At 43.2% G+C, this 21,695-nt stretch overlaps 2 protein-coding genes across 3 annotated transcripts in view; both read left to right on the top strand.

Moving 5' to 3' along the window:
• The window catches only part of cpa6 (carboxypeptidase A6), a 19,722-nt gene extending 5,808 nt beyond the window's left edge, over nucleotides 1-13,914 (top strand). The window contains exons 3-11 of the mRNA XM_066686414.1: nucleotides 3,141-3,265; nucleotides 5,874-5,988; nucleotides 6,967-7,068; nucleotides 7,510-7,614; nucleotides 8,615-8,725; nucleotides 9,949-10,039; nucleotides 11,757-11,959; nucleotides 12,124-12,208; nucleotides 12,777-13,914. Coding sequence (XP_066542511.1) covers nucleotides 3,141-3,265; nucleotides 5,874-5,988; nucleotides 6,967-7,068; nucleotides 7,510-7,614; nucleotides 8,615-8,725; nucleotides 9,949-10,039; nucleotides 11,757-11,959; nucleotides 12,124-12,208; nucleotides 12,777-12,967 — 1,128 coding nt within the window. The 3' untranslated portion in view covers nucleotides 12,968-13,914. The remainder of the gene's footprint in view (nucleotides 1-3,140; nucleotides 3,266-5,873; nucleotides 5,989-6,966; nucleotides 7,069-7,509; nucleotides 7,615-8,614; nucleotides 8,726-9,948; nucleotides 10,040-11,756; nucleotides 11,960-12,123; nucleotides 12,209-12,776) is intronic.
• A 3,198-nt stretch (nucleotides 13,915-17,112) lies between these two features.
• arfgef1 (ADP-ribosylation factor guanine nucleotide-exchange factor 1 (brefeldin A-inhibited)) overlaps nucleotides 17,113-21,695 on the top strand; it is a 59,367-nt gene continuing 54,784 nt past the window's right edge. For both annotated transcript variants that reach the window (XM_066642255.1, XM_066642248.1), the window contains exon 1: nucleotides 17,113-17,310. In XM_066642255.1, coding sequence (XP_066498352.1) covers nucleotides 17,187-17,310 — 124 coding nt within the window. In that variant the 5' untranslated portion in view covers nucleotides 17,113-17,186. The remainder of the gene's footprint in view (nucleotides 17,311-21,695) is intronic.

The following is a 21,695-nucleotide window of genomic DNA, read 5'->3' as shown; positions in this document are numbered from 1 at the left end:
CCAACTCCTTCCAAATCAAACATTTTCACTGCTCCACAGCTGATGTGCTGTGAGAAGATTCTCTGTCACTTTAATATGTTTTTCCTGTGAATCTTTTGCCTTTTCCATGGAGTCTGTAGAGATTGTGGTGTTAAGGAATCGTGTCCGGTGCTGGTTCCACTCTGATAACAGCTGACCATCTCCAAAGGTCTCCAACAGAACAAGAGAATAATGGAAAATTTGTTTTTGATCATATTTGTCCACCTTTTGAAGGGTTTTGTGGGTTTATGATCCTATAAGTCATGGTTAATTTTATTCAGTATTGTTATACAGCCTTTCTTACAAGCCCAGTGCTACAGCAGGGAGTGTCACTGCCACATAGCTCCAGGGTCCTGGGGTTGGGGTCGGTCACTGTCTGTGAGGAGTGTGGTTTGTCGTCCCTGAGTGGGTTTCCTCTGGGAGCTCCAGTTCCCTTCCACAGTCCAAACAGTCCAAGCTGGTGTCTCACTAGTCTGAGGCAATGTATGATGTGTTTGAAAGCTAAGTGAAGATAAGAGCTGTCAGCAGGCTGCTGTGTGAAAATGTGACACTGTGAACAGTGTGGAATGGAGACTCTGTGGACCCTCAGCCTTGAAGGCAGCAGCAACCATTTTCTCACCATTTGGGAGCAATTACATTCAGATTTGAGCAGAGGAAACCACTCCAGTCCAAAGTTTGTAGACCCAGCCCTTACACGGTATGGATACAGAAAATACTATGTTTATAATATACACTAATACTCTACACTAATATACACTTTTCCTAAGTGAACACCCATTCAATCCAACATTGCTTCAGCAACAACCTCAGATTTCTGATTTTCTGAGAAGGGATTACACCAAATGTAAATTTGCTTTGAGAATATGATGGCATCCAGCCACGTACACATTTGTGAAGTGTTGATGTTGGATGATTAGCTCTGAATCACAAACACCACTCCATTCCATTCAAAAAGTATTAGCTAATGTTCATTCGCTTCAGAGAACCCATTTCCACCTGTGCTCAGGCTTTATATCTCTCTGGTTGAGACTTAGCATTGAGCATTATGACCTAAGGCTCAGTTTGTGCTCTTGAGTGTCCCGCTCCGTTGGTCTGTGCTCCTGTGTGGAGATTATACTGTAATAATATCCTGAAGATTGTAAGATCTTAAGATGTAAGCTCATGGCACTTGTGTTATTATGGCTGAGTGTGAAAGTCCTCTGAGCTAGAGCTGAAGGACGGCTCCAGTGTTTACACAGCTGCTCTGGCTCCTTTCATTTACTCAGGCTTGGTGCCCTTGGAGCTACGCTAGCACTGCACTAACACTGCACCGTGTGGGTCATTTCCATATTTCCGCTGTGTTTTATTTCATTGTACACACTGTGTTTACCGAGCTAGGACATGGAATGTTTGTCAGGATATGCTTGGATATGGACGGCCAAATACCCTGGGCTTGGTGAAAACAGTACACTCAGGAATGACCCTGTTAGAGAGCAGTGCTTATGTATTTTCACATTTATGTAAATTCACATTCACACAACTGGTATACATTTCTTTTTCAGGAGACCTTAAATAGGGAGAATAGAACCTCTGTCATTGGCTCAGAAACTGCAGTAACTCAACACTCTCTCCCTGAATTCAGGGCTGCGCTGTAAAAATGAAACACACTCGGCGACTGTAGGGGGAGCCCAGGAGCAATACCAAATCTTACACAATGTTCCTTTAACTTTGGAGGCTACAGGTACACTATGTTGGACAAACCTTCGTGGAGACCTTTTTATTTAATCTGAAATCAAGCTCAAGTGCTGATGTTGGATGGTTCTGGATCACAAATGATGGTATTGGATGGATCTCCATCGCTCCAGAAAACTTTACACCCCTTTAACCCATGCTTGATACCGGACATGGCAGCATTTCAAATGTGTTTTTCAGTTTCCTTCAGGGCATTTGTCTAAGTCTCAGTATATGATGGAAGTTGGTGGTGTGGTGTAGAGCTGTTTGAGTTGCTCTGTGCTTTGTTTTCTTGCTTGATGACTTGGCTAAAGCAGCCAGACCCAAGAGGGCAATGAGTTGGCAGGAGATTACAGGACACTGATGCTGAACCAAGAGAGACGGGGAGAGATGTAGACTACTGCAGGCCTTTCAGCATGTGCTGTCAATGTGCTGGAGTTTCTGGTTCATTAGCAGTGGTCCCCCACACACGTATATACGAGTATAACGAGAGAAGATCGACCCAAAAGCCTCAGTGTAGCCTGAAGTATCGATCTTTGTTACCCAAGTGAAATTAATTTCAGTTTCAGGCGAAAACGTCTATAAATAATGTTTTTGAAAATCCAAAGCAAACACTGCTGGCTAAAAATGAGACTGGTGAGGGAACCAGAAACACAACAATCTCAATTTCAATGTTTTTCATGATACTGGATCTCAGCTTAAAGGGGACGTACCTCTTATTTCCCCAAGAGGACACAGTTCTGGGTCTTAATGAAAAGTATGTGACCTGCTTTGGTCAAAACATCACAAGAATCAAGCCCCACAGCAGTGTCTTCCCTCTGTCTAAACAGCCCTGCTCAGCACCTGTTCCTTTAAATGATAATGAGCCGCTCGCTGTTCACCCCGACCCCGAGCGCACAGCAGTGAGGAGCGAGGAGCAGAAGCTCTGGTTTTTAGCCGTTTTCACTCTGTTCTCTTTCTTCTCCGTTCCCGTTTTCTCTGTTTTTACTCAGTGCTTTTATTTCACTGCACTAGTTGTGTTTGTTTTGCTCGTCAAGAGGGTGGGAAAATTTGAAAATGTTTTCACTCGATGTAAGAAGCAGAACAAAATCAGAACATCTCGTTTTATTCTATGTTTTCTGACTTGGGTGGCTCACAAAAACAACAACAACAACAACAAAAAAAGCCTGGGTGGCTTTGATTCACAGTGTGTGGGTTGGTGGGCTCCAGATCCTCAAATCAACGTGCACATGCACTGAACAAGTGATTTCTGTTAGCATTGTATGCTTCTCGTGAACCAAGTAACACACAAACACAATGATGTCGAGGTCTGAATTGTTGTCAGACCTCCAGTAGCTTCTTTGTTTTGTTCTTCTTTTGTGACTATTTCCTTTTTCCATGCAACAACTGATTTATTGGACATTATTGTGCAGGTGGACCTCTGGCAGCCCAGCAGCACTTCTCTTATTCACGTGGGCAGCTTAGTGGATGTCCACGTGGGGCAAAAGAAGACCAGACATCTTAAAGCTTGTCTCCAGCTGGCCCACATCCACCATGAGTAAGACCCCTCCTGATATCTTTTCACTTTGTCCTCCCTCCCTCAGCACAGTGAGGCCTTGTAATCGCCTTCAGCCCTGGGGTATTTAGTCAGGTACTAAGATTCACTTCAGATTAATACTTTGTTTTTCTGCTTACTGGCCACATCATTTACAAAAACAGAAGAACAAATACAGTACTGTGCAAAAGCCTTAGGCATATTATTATCAGAGTTAAATATATCTTCTCAATAAGTGTGTTGCTGGTTTAAAATCATATATTATTTAAAAATTCTCCTTATTATTATTTATTTAAAAGTTCTCCTGATGGTATGGATTTGTTAAATCTAAAAGACACTTCATTTAACACAATGAAGTATTTATTAAATGGTTAAACTGAGTTTTGGATGATAACCTCAAAGTGTCATGGGGAGAGATGCGGAAAGGGTTAAACACATTCACACACATCTTACTGGAATTTCTTTTTATTCTAAAATTAGGATTATTTTTTGTTTATTTTGAGCAGCTGAACTATTACTGCTCACTTGAATAGCTTTTTAAACCTCATTTTCTCTAATTTTGCACAGTAGTGTATACAGACACTCCCTGTGAAGGACTGGCACCCCCTCCAGGGTGTGTTCCCACCTTGCACTCAGTGTTTCCTGGTAGGCTCTGGACCCACCGCCACCCAGAAGTGGATAAGCAGCAGATAATGAATGAATGAATACAGACGAGAGTGGCTCTGTGGTCAGACACAGACCATAAATGACAGACCACAGGAAGACTAACACAAACTGTGCATCGATACTTGGAGCCACAGTCTCTAACGGTACACCACTGAGGGGGTAGGTTCTAATAAAGTGGCCAGTGTGTGAATAAGTTTGCCTGATGTATCAGGTGTTAGAGCAGGGCAAGCACAAATAGCGCACAGTGTGGCTTCTCTTCCAGGGTCAGAGCTGATAGCCACTGTTATAAAATCCATGTAACTCAAACATCAGCCTCTGAACCAGAGCAAATTGAAAGAAAGTATCTTCCCAAGCCCTCACTCGCCGTCTCCCTCACTCCAGAGCAGCCCTCTCCTCAAAGCAGCCTTTCATTTGCTCCGCCCATCAATCACTCAGCTGAACCAACAGCGCTGCGGCTCTTTTATCGTCCCACTGCAGCCTCAGAGGCTCCTGCTGTCCTCCCTCACTCCTTCATTCGCTCCCTGCTCTCAGTCCCCTCCCTCACTGCACCAGTCCAAACAAACCCCAGGTCCATGCATTTCAGCAAATCTGAGTGAAGCCTTTGAAGCAGATGAATGTGGGTAAATATATCAGAGCTGAGAAAGATCTGTATGTTTTCTTAGGGTATATTTTTCATACCTTCAATTCTGTTTCCAATTTTACATTCACCCCACACACTCCACACCAACCCTGTCACTCACACACTCACCCAGTCACACACACACACTCCACTCACACCTGTGGATAGTTTCACACAGCCAGTCCATCTCCTAATTTGTATTTGGACTGAGGGAGGAAACTGAAGCACCCGGAGGAAACCCACGCAGACACAGGGAGAACACACCACACTCCTCACAGACTGTCACCCGGAGGAAACCCACGCAGACACAGAGAGAACACACCACACTCCTCACAGACAGTCACCCGGAGGAAACCCACGCAGACACAGGGAGAACACACCACACTCCTCACAGACAGTCACCCGGAGGAAACCCACGCAGACACAGAGAGAACACACCACACTCCTCACAGACAGTCACCCGGAGGAAACCCACGCAGACACAGGGAGAACACACCACACTCCTCACAGACAGTCACCCGGAGGAAACCCACACAGACACAGGGAGAACACACCACACTCCTCACAGACAGTCACCCGGAGGAAACCCACACAGGCACAGGGAGAACACACCACACTCCTGAAAGACAGTCACCCAGAGGAAACCCACGTAGACACAGGGAGAACACACCACACTCCTCACAGACATTGATCCGAGGAGAGGATGTGCCACTCTGCCACATTATTATTGTTCTTTAACGAAAGTCCAGAACAGAATTTCAGCCAGACAGCTAGACCAATAGAAATGCTCCAAAATGTCTTAGAAATAAAATTTCTTTGCATTAACTTGCATTAACTGATACTGAAATTGTGCAGATATGTGGTCTTTTTTGGAAATTAGTATGGAGCTCAGGACCCTGTTGGTGACCAACTAAACCAGTGTAGCTCAAAACCAGCTTTAACCAGGTTAAGAGGAAAAGGAAAAGACAGATCAGTGGCATAACCTCTACCTGAAGAACTGTAGACATCTCTGTAGTCATATGGGCCTTATCTCTCTGACACCAGCATAGACGCCATTCTTTAAGATTTATCAGCCTATGACCTGCTGCTCAGAGGTGATCCACCATCCTCCTGCCTCTGACTCAGCCTCTTCTGTGTTGCACATGACAGGAAATACGCTGCCACAATCAGACAGCTTCCTCTTCCACTTGATTTGCAGCCACTTTATTCTACTCGCTTGAACTTGGACACTTTAGAAGCTACAGTAATGTATCTCTGATGACTTTGCTGTGAAGCAGCTGGGTGTATAAATGTCCCCTCTGCCCTGCCCCCTACTGTTTTCCACAGGGTGCTCATTCCCGATGTCCAGACAGAAATGGAGAAGCAAGCAGGGTCTCGCTCCTCCAGAAAGCGCCGCTCAGAATTCCAGTACGATTACGAGGTGTATCACCCACTGGAGGAGGTTGGTTCAGCTCGGTTTAGAATGGACTCAGCAAGAGATCACCACAGGAGCTAACACCCTCCCTCTTTATTATTACCATCTGCTTTGTACTTTCTCTCACTGGCCACTTTATTAGAAACTCCTATCAAAGTCTACACGCAGACTGTAGTCTATCTCTTGTTTTGGACCATTCTCAGCACAATAGTGAACGTGTTAGAGAGAGAGAGAGAGAGGGAGAGGGAGAGAGAGGGAGGGAGAGGGGGAATCTCTGAGCTGTGACAAACCTCAGCCTGAGTAAGAAACATGGTAAATCAGTCATGTCACTGTAGCTTCAAAAACTGCTGCCGCCGTATCCCCACACACTCACACAAATATGTTTATATATATAGTCTCTCTCTCTCTCTCTCTCTCTCTCTCTCTCTCTCTCTCTCTCTCTCTCTCTCTCTCCCTGTCTGTCTTTCTCTGTTTGTATCTCTCTCTGTCTCTCTCTCTCTCTCTGCTTCAGACTTTAACACACTCCAAACCCTACACTGTAGAGAGTATGAATCACTAATGAATGAAGAGCTGCTGAGCTCTGACGAGAAGTGGATAATCACACGTCTGAAAGTGTTTAATAGTTTAATTTCGTAAACCGTCTACACATCGTCCCTACAACTGTGATACTGAATGCGCTGAAAGGGTTTTCTCAATGGCAGGTTGTTATCAAAAGCATTTTTCAGTTGACAGTTCATAGATTTACACAGTTGCACCTTATGCCTAAAGTTTTCAATCAGTCAGTGACTGCGATTATTAAAGAAGACCCTCTAATGGCAGGCTACGGCCACCAGGCAAAATGATTTTATTCACAATTACTCCACGTGGTGCCATCAGTTGCACAATTCCACTGGTGTTTAAGGTCATAGGTGTATATTTAGAGTAATCAGTGGCTTAATACATTGCTCAACCATATATCATTTTTATAATCTCTAAACCCACTTTTTAAAAACATTCTGGTTACAGATCCAAAGTTGGATGTTTGAAATGAATCGGACCCACCCACACCTGGTGGACTTGTTCTCTATTGGACGATCATACGAGGGACGCCCTCTCTATGTGTTGAAGGTGAGTTATGTGAGTGTTGTCAGGGGATGGCAGTGGAACTTAGGTAATTGCTTTCAGGGAAATCTGGTAGACATTTTCTTAGCAGACTTTTTATAAGGGTGCATCAGGTGTGTGTGTAGGGTGCTAGTGAGCATGCGTGTTTGGGAAAAAAAAACAAACCTGACACACTGCAGCCTTATACACCTAAGAAGGCATTAGCAAATATAGTCATGAGGATGCAAATGCAGGAGTGAGTGATGCAGGGGTGGGCAATCTTATCCACAAAGTGCCGGTGTGGCTGCTGGATTTTAGTCCATTCAGGTCAGAGTGCCCCTGATTTCACTCCTTCCACAGCCACACCGGGCCTCTGCGGATAAGATCTCCCAGCCCTGGAGCAATGGCACGGCGTCTGAGGGTCTACCTGGAGTCGGCTCCTGCTTCACTAATCTCCTGTCCTGTCAGTTAGGAAACAGAAAGCGGCTGAAAAAGAAGGCCATGTGGATGGACTGTGGAGCACATGCTCGGGAGTGGATCGGTCCAGCCTTCTGCCAGTGGTTCGTCAGAGAGGTGTGTGCCTTTCTATATAACAGTCATCTAATCTGACTTTTAAAGTCATAGTTTGTATAAAAGACGTTCAGTGCACTTTACTTAATTTATTCATTTTATTTATTTATTTATTTATTTATGTATGTATGTTTAGGAACGGCACCCCAAGGGGCAGGATTTCCCACATTCAAACGTTTTAGAAGCTGCACAAGGGCCACTATCTTTAAGTTTAGAAATTGTTCCAAAAGGGGGTGCTGTTAAATATCTTGCACTAAAGACACCATGACTATGTTCACACAGCATGTATAATTGGCTCAAATCTAATGTTCTGTCCTCTATATTTGGACCTAAATCAGACCAGAACCTGGCATTTTCTCTGTGAAGATGAAGAACATTATGATGTTTATGACATGGCTCAAGTTTGATAACGCTTGCTCTACCACCATTTCTTCTGAAGAGGAGTGTATTAATAGTGGGGGTTGTTCCCAGTTTGCTGCAGTAAGGGCTTTAAATCATCTGGGAAGGTTTGAGATTACATGTGAATAACATCTCTGTGATGTTTTCTGGATTTAATGTTGGAAGATTAGTGACGAATCACAAACATCACTGTGACTGGATGGAGCTCCATCTCTGTGTGGTGCAGTTCCACAGCTTTAAGCTCTTTCTATGTTGACTTGTGTGGTAGAAGCCCCTGCAATACTGCATACACTCACTTCTGAATCACACACACCCACCCCCCCCACACACACACACAGAAAATTGACCACTGATGAATGAGGCAGAGGGAAGCTTGTACTCCTACATAATGCTACGTGATAGTACAAGTTTCTGATAAACTGGCAACTGAATGAATGGCACTTAAGGAACTGGTAGCACAGTGTATTTTATGACGGCCCTTGTACAGCTTCAGAATCTAAATCAGTGCATAACTCTGTTCTGAAACAAAGATCTTCCCACTGTCTCCTGCTTTTATTTGTATCTGTTTTTCTTTGTGTCACGACTGTCTGGCTTCTGATTACAGGTGGTGAACTCGTATCAGCATGATTCCAGCATGAGGAGACTGATGAATCAGCTCAATTTCTACATCATGCCTGTCTTCAATGTGGATGGATATCACTACAGCTGGAAAACTGTAATTCCTTTTTCACATCCTTCCAGTTTGCTTCCATGTCTTTTTCTTTGCCTTATATTCTCTGTGTTTTGTCTCGTCTGTGCTCCCCTTTAATGCCATTAGCTTTCTTTAATATCTTATGGCGTCCATTTACTCTCTTAGCGACTCAGGTTGGAAACAACATAGCCATCATACTAAACGCTTTTGCTCTATTTCATGTCTCTCATGTGCTTCTTTAGCACATGACTCTGATTTTGTTTTGTTCCAATCTCCCCCCTTGTCCCCTAGGCCCCCCCCAGTCCCCCACATTGTCATTAGTGTTTCCACCTGTGTCTCCTTTGTAATCCTGTCCCCTTGTTAACCTTCCCAGGTGTTCCCCGTCTGCTCCTGTGTATTTATACCCCCTTGTTCTCATTACTTGTTTGTATATGGCCACAACAGTTCACCGTTGTTTTCTATTTGTTTCTGCTCGGTTTTGTCTTGTTTAGTTCTTTGTATTCTAGTCTGTGTTTTCCTCGTCCTACCCATGTTTAGAGTATATCTTGTGTTTATTTAAGTTTGTTTTAAATAAAGATTACTTGCGTTCATGTCCCCCTCCTCATCCTCCCTCAACCGTGACAGAAGACCAGACCGAATATATGGATGTAGCGAGTAGTCCATGGGCCAGGTGTGCCATTCATCAGGCACCCTTCAGCATAGGCACAGGCAACAGGCATAGGCACGGGTATGTCCTGGAGACCCAACCGCCCTCCACTAGTCAAATCTGTAGGGGTCGGTGAAAGCAGCGTGCTGGAGCCTCCCCCATTGCTGGAAGACTGCCACTTCAAGGCAGAGGAAAATGTTGGGGGGTGTTGAGGGGCCTGCCGCTCCTGTTCCTTCAACTGCTGCGCTCTGCTGCTCCTGTTCCTGTAACTGCGGTGCCTGCCGCTCCTGTTCCTGTGCCGGAGGTGATCCTCGGCACTTCCGCTCCAGTGTTGGCGGCTCCTCCAGTCACAGAAAAGGTGGCCGCTGCGGTCAAAGGAACGGGGGCAGCAAGCAGTCCTGCGGTGATGTCCTCAGGAACAGGGGGCCTTCGGCGATGCCCTTTCCATTTACAAATGTAGATAAGTGTGATCTGTGCGTTTTGTAGTAATTAGATCCAGGAAATGGCTAAGGGCCGCAAATGGAGACTGTTCCAAGTTTAAAAGCTTCATGAATAAAGCCAGAATAAATCAGTATAAATATGAAAGGTTTTTCTCTTTTAGGATCGCTTCTGGAGGAAAACACGATCCAAAAATCATAGGTATTACTGCCGTGGAGTTGATGCTAATCGCAACTGGAAGGTGAAGTGGTGTGGTACGTATGATAACAGTTTTTTTTTAAAGAATGAAGCTCCTCCTTTTCTGCATGTTAAACCATTTGATACAACATATGTGAAGCCAATGTGATCCCTGATAAAAGAGGGGTGTGTGTGTGTGTGTGTGTGTGTGTGTGTGTTTTATAACTACTTAGTTTTTATTTTTACCCTAATATAACAGGTTCAGAGCTGTTACGAGGCTTCACTGATAATAGAGTCTTTTGTTGCTGTTCTGTCCTCAGCACAGCTGAAACTGCTCTATGTAACATTTGGAGGAGGGTAGGAAATGTTAAGTATTTCTGTCTCACGCTGCTTTTATAAAGAGGCACAAGACAAAGCGACCCTAGCTTTTGCGAGTTTTCCTGAGAATATTAACTCATCTGAGAGAGCGTCGTCATGCAGGAGTTAGACGTTTGAAAGTGTTAGTACGGCTGGGCCATACCGGACTTAACCAGCAAAGCACGATAAACAGCGTCTTATATAAATTCTCAATATGAGTGAATAAAAATAGATACTCATTATGCATTATTATCCTCTCATTAGGACCCCAGGCTGAGCACAGGGAGATATAACCTCCAGCAACAACAACAAGTTTTGCGTTTGCTCCACCGAGGTAATTGATCCAATCAGAGAGCCATGTTGAAGCGGGGGTCCTGACCTCAGCAGGTGAGTTTAGAGCGTGTTGATTTGTCTGCTGTATCATTAGCCCATCCAGGCAGAGAGCAGCACTAATGATGGGCATGGACAACCCGCTCAGGCAGTAATTAACACCATTTAAAGCTACTGCAAGGGTTTTACTGAATGTGTGTATATTTCAGAAGCAAGTCCCTTAGTTGAAAAAGATTCGGTCCAGATCTCTGTCAAACCACAAAACATAATGCAGGTTCTTTAATAAGGCCCTGTTCACTATGAGCCTGTGAGTTAGCTCATTTCCTCAATAAGAGGTATCACTTTGGGCTCCTGAATAGCCCCTCATTCAGCAGCTCTTCCAAATTCATTTGCCACGCAAAACAAATGTCCAGCACAACCTCACTGTAAAATCTCCCAGCTTCAGAAAATCACATTGATTTTTATCGGACAGCTCGTAAAACTACGCTGTGGTTTTTTGAAGAAGTTCATACGCTTCTTGGATCAGTTGCAGACAGAAAAATACAGTAAGAGGCAGATGTGTGAAGAACTGGCGCCCCCTCCAGGGTGTGTTAAGGCCTTGCGCCCAGTGATTCCGGGTAGGCTCCGGACCCACCGCCACCCTGAACAAGGGTTACAGACAATGAATGGATTAATGAATTATGGAGAAGAGCTGGAATATCCCAACATGGCAGATCCTCAAAGTTACAAAGTGCAGTTCCTGCAGTGCTGAGCCCAGAGTAACAATGACAGAGCCTGTATTCTCACGATTACAGGTCAGTGAAGCATCACAATGATTCAAAAACTGTAATTTTAAGGTAAAATATATGACCTACGTTTGCTTGTGCATGTGTGATATAACTGTGGTTTAAATAATTTTTCCCACCTCTCACAGGAGTGTCATGGGCCTGAAAGAAGGCATGTGTGAGTGGTCTGCTTGGTTAGAGCTGTTACTGAAATAGAGGAGAAATAAAGGCCTGCAGTGCGTCAGCAGAAGAAGCTGAAAGCGAGGAGCTTCTGTTGCGTGAATGGTGTTTTAAAAGATCTGAATGCCTCACTGGTGTTACGCTTTCTTCCTCCTTTTCTTAGATGAAGGAGCTTCTCTCCATCCGTGTGATGACACGTACTGCGGTCCATTCCCGGAGTCTGAGCCTGAAGTGAAGGCCGTGGCCAGGTTCCTACGCAAGCACAGAAAACACGTTAAAGCTTATATCTCCATCCACGCCTACGCTCAGATGCTCCTGTATCCTTACTCCTACAAATACGCCACCATCCCCAACTTCAACTGCGTGGTGAGTGCTTTCTGTAATGGTCACTTCATCACAAGCAAAAGCTACGTGAGCTACAGTCTCTAAATGGGAGGGGTTTCTAATACATTTGCCAGTGGGTGTAAACAGGAAATAATAATCAGTATAAGCCTGGATTTTAATGAACTAATATAAACCCTTTTCTGTAGGAGACAGCTGCTCAAAATGCAGTGAGTGCTCTTTACTCTGCGTTCGGAGTGAGGTACAGATACGGACCCGCCTCCACCACACTGTGTGAGTGCTAACAGAGATCTGCCTCTGATGACATTACTCACTTATCCTCTCATCTCATAAACCTATGAGTCACTGCCCCCCTTCACTGACTACATCAGCAGCTCTCTGGGGCAAAGCTGCCATAATAAATGTCTCAGTAACTTGGACTACATCGGTAGTTCCCTTTCAGTAACAAAAAGTTGCTATTTAAACATGATTCATAGGTTTTAAAGCCTTTTTGTGAAACTAATTGTTGTTCAAAATTCAGACACTGTTCCACAGTTTTGTCATTGTAACTGTTACATAGTATTAAAAACCAAACGTTTCCTTTTAATCAACGAAATATAACCTAAATATTACGTAAAATACATGCTACATACACAATCTCTAACGTGGAAATCCCCGTTTGAATCGGCCGAACCATAACCCGTGTCTACTTTTGGATACTACATTATCCCCAGCACTTCTCCTGATGGAACTCACAACAAATGCAGTGACCAACACATTTTCTACAGCAAACTGTCACTCATTTTAAACAGATGTTTGAAGTGTGGTTTAAAACGATACGCTGTTTTTGTTTCCCTTGCAGACGTTAGCTCTGGGAGCTCGATAGACTGGGCGTACAAGAACGGTATCCCCTATGCTTTTGCCTTCGAGCTGAGGGACACGGGCCATTATGGCTTCCTCTTACCCGAGACCCTGATCAGCGCCACCTGCACCGAGACCACGAGGGCTGTCAGGGCCATCGCCTCAGGCTTACTGCACAAATGCACCAGCTGAACCTTTAGGGTCATATTAGGTCAAATAGAGAGTCCCGGTACCACGCAGGGGAAAATAATATATTTTCATTCTTATGTCACTGTTAACTTCATTTACATCACAGTGTGGTTTCAGTGCCTTTTCTACATCCTTCTCAGAGGGGAGATGACATAGCCGCACGGAGATGTACTTTTACAAGGAAACAATGTTCCAGAAGTGTCCATCTACTGTTGAGAACTTGTTGAAACACCTACATTTCAAGATTTATTACTAGAGCAAAGACCAAAGGATGTAAATAATGTATGTTTCTATACTATTTGTATTCTATTTTTGTATTAGTTTAATATAAATGAAAGCTATGACATCAGAGTACAGACTTGTTAAATGTGAACTAGACCATTGAAGTACATTTAAACAATAATAGGCAGAACACAGGAACTATTTGTTTCCAAGTTTTTTAATGATATCAAGCTACTTAGTGAAGAGTTTTAAGTGTATTACAATTTGTTTCTGTAATTCTGGTTTCTAGCTCTCTAAACAACTCCCTGAAAATAAGAACGGTCACATACCGTGAAGCTAAGCAGGTTTGGGCCTGACCAGTTCCCAGATGGCAGACCTAGGAAAGGGTGGCTGCTGGTGGTGGTGCAGCGGGGCCAACAGGGGGCTCTGTCCCTATGATTTCCAATGGATCTCAGTGTCTTGGTGCAGTTAGAGGGACATTATGTGGGGCGTAAAACCCCTGAAAGCAAGTGTCTTTTCTTTCCATCCCAAGTCTGCAGGGATATTTTTCCACACTTTCACAGCTCAGTCGTAGAAGTTGGTTGGCCTCTGAATTCTGCACAGTACTGTGTTATGTACCTGTTACAGTCTGTAGGGCTTTTAATGCATTATTATCTTGTCTTTATGTACTTTTATATTGTAATATGGCTGTTTATCTGTATTACAATAATATTTTGTACTTAATTGGACCCAGAATATTCTAGTTGTTTTATAAAATGATAAATGTTGTGTGTGTGTTTTTACTGGATTGGGGTTTATACATTTTCAGAGCCCTTTGCATATTTATTATTTACTGCAGTTTGGTGTAAAAGATTAAAAGTTAAAGATGAATATAAATCACCTGTTTGTTGCGTAAATCAACCCTGTACCAAGCGACAGGATTTGAACTTAATTTAAGAATTGAATTTAAGGAGAAGAAGAAACACAATGATCCCTTGAGGATGTTTTTTCTCTGCATTAGAACCCTCTGTGGCAGTGAACACACAAACTCACACTAGTGAGCAATTCTTCACACACACACTAGGGGCAGTGAACACACACACACACACAGCCGGAGCAGTGGGCTGCGACCCCTTTGGGGCCCAGGGGGCAGTTTGGGGGTTAGGGGCCTTGCTCAAGGGCACTTCAGCCATGAATAAATTTGCTCAATTCCCAGGACCAGCAAGGAATTCATTCACGGTTGAATTTACACAGTAGACCCTCTGTGATGGTGTGTGTGCTGTAATCTTTTCGTAATGAAGGCTCATCTCAGGCCCATGGTGGGCACTCAGAAATGAAGGAGTAGCCCTGCTCCTTTGAAAGTCCAATCTGCTTTTAATAATTCATTTCACAAGTAAAAGATTGGTGAGTCTTTGGGATGCAGCTGAGAGTCCTCCAGCCGTCTGCATCTCTCTTCTGTCTGCATCCAGCAGACGAGGGGAATTTAACATCCTGCAAAAATGTCTCTGAGAAGAAATGGATTACAAATACCAGCTGTGACCCTGAACATTTCTGCTCTCTTCAGGGGGAAGTCTAACTTCACAATGACTGTGGCTTCTGGCGACTGTAGAGAATGTTACTAGACTGAATTTACATTTGTATTATTATTATTTTTTAACAGTCATGGTGATAGGGTCCTGGGGTCGCCATGTCAACAACAGCAAATACTCATTTATTTTCCATGTGTTGATCATATTTTGTTTTATTCGCTGCATATTTTTAAACTTAATAACTGAGTAATAACCCTGTGGTTTAAAGGGATTAACAAAGGAGTTGGGAATAAACAACGTAGAAAACAACTTTTCTGTGAAGATCTAATAATAATAATAATAATAATAAATGGAATTTTTAAAGCGCTTTTCAGTAACCCAAAGACGCTGTTACAATCAGATGAACACATAAAGACAATCACATCCATAACACTACATAACATACAATGATACAAAACAGGAACAAGGTTAAAAAAAAACAAAAAAAAAAAAACAAGGGCTAATCAGAAACAGAGGGATTAAATGCAGCCGCAAACAGGTGTGTTTTAAGTTTGGATTTAAATAGTGATAGAGATGTTGACTGTTGAATTTCTGGAGGAAGGGAGTTCCAGAGGCGGGGGGCATGTCTGGAGAAGGCTCGATCTCCAAGACTACGCAGCTTAGAAGGGGGAATGGTGAGTAAACCGGCTGAGGAAGATCTGAGAATGCGATTAGGTGTGTATGGTTGAAGAAGGTCCGATAAGTAAGAGGTAGAGTAAGAGGTAAAGAGGATAAGTAAGATCTAAATCCTTTGAACTGTTAAAATGGTACAAACCTCATCTGAGTCATGGTTTCCATCATTAGGCAGGTTACTCATAACCAAAGTTAAATCAAAGCAATAGATTTGCTTACTTCCGTTTGTTTGTCAGCTGCATTCAACAATCCCTGTGCTTTTTGCACAAAGTGGGTGTAAACACATCTAGACCCAGTAGCACACAGGCTGCCATTTAGTCTTCAATATTCACTACAGGGACGTGAGGTCAAAAAAGTAATTTAGCAACAGATATTTTAGAGATACTTCAAAGATATTCACAGATTTTTATCGTTGCAAGTTTAAACATGGGTGACGTTTAGAATGGAGCTAAATACAGAGCAACCAGTTGGAACAGTGTTTACACACATTTACATACGTCAGTCTTTAAGACACAGAAACAAACAAACACAGCGTATTTGCTTCTGTGGCTAGAAACAACCATAGTTGTTTCAAAAGTTTTCAAAAGTTGATTCCAGTGTGAGAAATGCAAGAAAAATGTAGGATATTTGCCCTTTAAATAAATGTACATATCCATTAACATAGTCATTACTGCACGGGGACATAATAACGATGTAATAGAGATGAGTCACAGTACCACACTGGGTAAAATACACTCCATTCATTCTAAATCATTTTATTGACAAAACGAGAGTTTCAATACATTTGTCAGCAGATATGACTCAGTGTGGACCTGCGTCACCACTTTCCCAAAAGATTTAATACCCACATGAATTCGCTTCTTCAAAAAGTCACTCGTAAAAGGGAAAGGTGCATTTTTTATTATCATTCATTCATTCATTCATTATCTGTAACCCTTATCCAGTTCAGGGTCGCGGTGGGTCCAGAGCCTACCAGGAATCATTTGGCACAAGGCGGGAACACACCCTGGAGGGGGCGCCAGTCCTTCACAGGGCGACACACACACTCACACACTCACACCTACGGACACTTTTGAGTCGCCAACCCACCTACCAACGTGTGTTTTGAAGCGTGGGAGGACACCGGAGCACCTGGAGGAAGCATTTTTTATTAATTAAATTAATATATTTATTGCTATTTTTCTCAGAATAGAAAATAGAAAAACCAACCTAGAGAAATGTGAACATACAGAAGACACATACAGACTGACTGAAGACACTGAAGGTTTGTTCTGAGTGTGAGACCTCTGCGATAAATTATTCTAAACAACAAAAATGATCCCTTTACTCTGGAAATGGCCTTTAGTGGATTAATGAAGTTTGAAGGTTGATTATGAAATTATAGAAAAGAATATTTTCTTGAAAATTCTATATACAACAAACTGGTATGGCTCAGGTATAAAGGTGTACCAAAGGGTTATTTGCGTTGTTGCAGCTGCACACACACACACACACACACACACACACACATATGCATTAAATAAGTCCAAAGGGTACAAACACACACTTCCTATTAATCTTATACTTCACTCTTCAGTTTCATTCATAGTCACACACTCCCTCTCATGTACACACTGTCTACCCATTTTCTTCCTCATATACACACACCTCTCTCTCTCTCTCTCTCTCTCTCTCTCTCTCTCTCTCTCTCTCTCTCTCTCTCTCCCCCCTGACGTCGTTTCCTTCATCATGGCGCAGGCAGGTTTTTCTCATGGCTGATGGCTGATTCGAGCTCTGGCCCTAAAGCCTTTCCTCTGGTCTGTGCCGCCGCCGCCTAAGACATGCATGAGGGCAAAAAGACCAAAAACATGTTCCTCACCCGAGCACTGGAGAAAATACTGGCCGACAAAGAGGTGAAGAAGGCTCACCATTCACAACTGCGCAAAGCCTGCGAGGTGGCGCTGGGTGAGTCTCAGTTTATTTCACCTTCAAGGGGAGGGAGCCCTGCCCGTTTAAAGGCTGCTGTTCCTCAGACGGTGTACGTGTCCGTTGGGCTGTGGAAACGTTTTGGAAACGTTTTGCCGGTTATCAAAATAAGCATGACAAACAATCCTGCTACTGGGTGTAGGTCTCCACTGTCACACTGATGTCATATTCTTGCGGTATTCAGAATAAGAAACCCTTCCAAAAAGTTTCCCTCGGGGATGGTGTAGCTGTGCCTGGGGTTGTGTGATATCCCCGAGGTTAATTAGATGTTAAGCTCCTGTGTCTTCCTTAAGTGAGAGAGAACGGGGCAGACGTTTTGTGCCGCAACAAAAATGGCAACCAATTGTACTTGAATTCGGTTCATTTAAATAATAAATATGACATTTGAGCTGAGTTGGTTCGCCCTGTTGGAACAGAATTGGATCCGTGGAGAATACTGAGGCTCTGGGTTCCCTTTTACACTGCTTCGGTGCTCCGTTCACTCCCTTAAATCCCAGAAAACAACAACTCATTTCGATGGCCTTGCTTTGACTAACTGGGCATGTTTTGCACCTAATATGTCCCTTTTGCCCGCACAAAGGCCTTAAACGTTCATTCAAGGCGAATTCGTCTTGGGATTCGGACATTTCTAGCTTTGTTTTTGTCGGAAACTTGGTGATTTTGCAGCTCGCCGTTGACAGCTCCTTGTTAGCGACCGTGTGGATTTAGCGATGGCAGGGAAATGTTTACACATTCATCGTGTCTAATATATTACATTTAGTGTGTTTCAAGCTTGATAAACCCTCCTGGATGTGTGTATGTATGTTCGCTGCAATATTTATGACAAGGAAATGCCCATGACTAGAGAAATAGCACTGGTTAGCTGATTGTGTGGATTAGGGAATATGAGACTGCAGATCACAAAACGGCAGGTTTAACAGCTTTTATGTCTGTATCTGCAACTTTCTTCTGTTTCACACGGTTTGGAACTGCAAAAACTTGGTCAGGAAAAAGCGATAAAGAGCAAAGGAGCTGTGCTCGGAAGCTTCAGCGTTGTTTGGCCGATTTAAGGGAGCTACAGGACGGGTTGAGCCGCTTTGGGCGCACCACCATCCGCAGCAACGCGAACGGTTGGTCGTAAGCTGTAGGGCGCGTTCTGTTCAGCATCGACGTTCCCTACTCCCTATCCCCTCCTCTCAGAGACGTTCATTCAGAATCGTGCCTACGCCCTACTTCCTATTTATTATGCCCTACTTCCTTTATCCCAATTCATTTAGAACGCCCGCTATGTCCTATTTAATCAGGATTGTGGTGTTTAGGAGTGATATATTTAATAAATATTGGTCAGAACTCATGAATCATGACGAGTTACTTCCACGACACACACCCTTCCATCTACACCCTTCCTAAGGAAACCAACACAAGCTGCTTTTTAAAGTTTGGCTATATTTGGGTTGATTAGCATGAGTCTTGCCATGAACTTGAACCAGTGACATTGACATCAGGTGTTACATCTTGCCCTCAGTCTCTTGTTGCTAGTGACCAATCTCCACCATCTCCCACCACGCCTCCTCCTTCTCTGTCTCATTTCGCCTCACCACTCAGTCCAGTGTTTACCACCATACAATTCCTTATGTTCTAGGCTCACTTTGTTGAACTTGTGAAGGGGCTGTCAGAGTGGAACTTGTTTGTATGTAGAGGTTTGTATTTTTTTGTTTTGGAAAGTGCACACTCAACAGTGTTCCTTGCCATATGTATGTTTCACTGATCCCATTTGGAATATGCTGAGACTTTGCTATTTTCCTGTGTTTGAAACCGGACTTGGTTTGACATTTGGGCAATTCTGATAACTCTTAACGCCAAGGGCCAAGTAGATCCTGTAGCTGATCTAGCCTTTTTTTCCTCTCCTGGTGGCTAATGATAACATATCTCTCTACAAGTTACAGTCGAGTTAATAATTGATTTCTGTGTTAATTCTAATGAATATAAAATTGAACGGGCTGTGGATTCTGTAACTTCACTGAGAAAACAACCAGTGGACCTACCGATCAAGTTCAGTTCCTTAAGAAATCACAAGCACCGTGCACTGCCTATGGCTTGTTTACGCAGCATGGCAAGGAATGAATGAATGCGATAAGCCAGCTCTACAATTAAACAGGGATTTTATTCTTGCAGAAAGCTTGGGCCCAGAGAGTTGGTTATATTGTTTTGGTTCAGCACATGGAAATGATGGATGCTTTTATTCGCTTTTCTACTTCAGCTGTAGCTGGAAGTCTTTGTGTTGGTGCTATATCTGACATTTAACCAAGCTCCACTTCAGAAAATAATCTACACTTTGTACCTTGGACTGGGAGGTGGGCAATATCCTAAAAGTTCTGTAGGCTGTGTACCAACTTAATGCAGTGAGAGGAAATAAACGGAAATCCTTAACCCTAGCACACAAGTGAACATAACTGTACTTTAAAAAAAATGTTTGGTGAAATGCTGACCTACATTATTATATCTAATGTATTATCCCTTCATGAATAATATTGATCTAGAACTGTTGGCTGTTGCGCTGCGCTGGTTGAACTAATTTTGTGGGATGAGGTACTTTGTGCTGTTTAAGGAGGCGCATATTGTACTCGAACAAAGCTCATGGTATTAGTTTCTTAGGAGGAATTTAGACTACAGCACAAGGTTTCAAACGTCCAACAAAATGCACATAGCTTTGGCTTAAGTGAAAATCTCTGACAAAAAGGCACCAGGCCGAGTTCCATACTGAACACACTAGATCAAAGGTAAAGCCTTCCACCTGCTTTGTAGCAAACTGCAGACGTCAGACATGTCTTTGTTGATTGACTAAATTTGACAAAAATGTGGAAAATTGTGTAAATATTTCTTTTGCCTAATAGTTCCATTCAGCACAGTCCTAGTTCAGCTGTATGTGAAGAATAGCGTGAGGCCTGCAGTTACAGTAGCTCTTCATATTTAACATTCCACAGCTCTGTGATCTTTTGCTTCACAGGGGCATGTGGATTTTTACTGAGGGTGAAGCACAGCTAAGTGTTGGCATTTCAGAATGGGCGTATTGTTTTAGCAATTTGTGTCAAACTCCCCTCAGCCTCGTGTATTTTCCGTGTAGGCCCCTGAATGAGAGGCTTCTATCACTAGCAGGGACCCTGATGTGTCATTATCATGATGAGTTTTATGATTTATAATCCCTGCATGAAGATGTAGCTGTCTGCTCCTCACACACACAGCAAACCTGAGATCATAAATGTTACGTTTTAAATGGTGATGTGGAATAAAACATTTTTTGCTGCAGCCCCAGGGTCCGGTCGATCAGGTAGAGCTCTGTGCGCTCGGTCTACAATCAGCTTTTCGTCCAGCATTAGAACTTCCTTTAGGAGATGGGCCACAGGGGTCTGGTCTTTCCTCCTGATTCCACACGTTTCCTGAGGCCCGTAGTTCTTAAGTTTGTAAGTGCATTGGTTAAAGTGTCTACCAGCACATTGCGCCTGGACTGTGGGGTTTGAAATTTTATCTTTTACAAATCAATACGTAATGTGCTCATCTCTTCTGAGATTCGTTACTCAATCTTGCTACAGATTTCCGCGCATGTTTCGGTTTTATTCGCTCTCATTTCTAAGCGAAGCGCTGATGTAGCAGCTACAATGGCTTCGGTTCCAGTTTCCTGTGCACCCTGTTGCCCGCCCACTTCTTCACCTCAGAGAGGCCTGTGTCCTCAGTGGGCTCCACATGTGCTTTTCCTCTGGTAGTGAGCATTCTGAGATGTTTACCCCGCTATCTGAGAGTCACTGACACTTCAAACCAACAATAAAACCAAAATCCTTCATAGAGAAGCAGAACTTTAATCCCACACAGCAGACGTAGTTGTGTAGTTACAGGCGTCATTGCGTATGCACACGCACAAAAAACCGCTTAGTTATCAGTTGTAATTTCAGCTAAAGTTTCAACATCGGACCGATCACAATAACTAAAAAAAATTATATATTATTGAGGATAATTTCAGGCAAAGGGTGTCACAAAAGTTGTTCAAAAGACACATGTTTATGATGTTCATTGAGAGTCTGTGTGCCTCTGGTTACTCAGATTGACATATGATTGGTCTGTGGTGTGTAATATGCAAATTTACTTATACTCCCTGCATATCTAGCCGTGGTAACCATGCTACATCCAACAGCTTTATTACTAAAACACACAGATCTGAGCCCTTTAAAGGAGAATGGGGAGTTTAACATTATATATTTAATAATAATCAACAGTGACAGCCGTAGTTCAAATTTATCCTCTCTTTCTTCACTGACGAGCGCTGTCAGTAACTCTAAGGACATTCCTCATCGTAAAATGCTAATATTTAGCTAAGCTAAGAAGACTAGACC

This window comes from Hoplias malabaricus, chromosome 1 (genome assembly GCF_029633855.1).
Source record: "Hoplias malabaricus isolate fHopMal1 chromosome 1, fHopMal1.hap1, whole genome shotgun sequence".
Taxonomy (NCBI): domain Eukaryota; kingdom Metazoa; phylum Chordata; class Actinopteri; order Characiformes; family Erythrinidae; genus Hoplias; species Hoplias malabaricus.
Note: the sequence above shows the minus strand (reverse complement) of the source record. Positions and strands in the feature narration are given on the sequence as shown.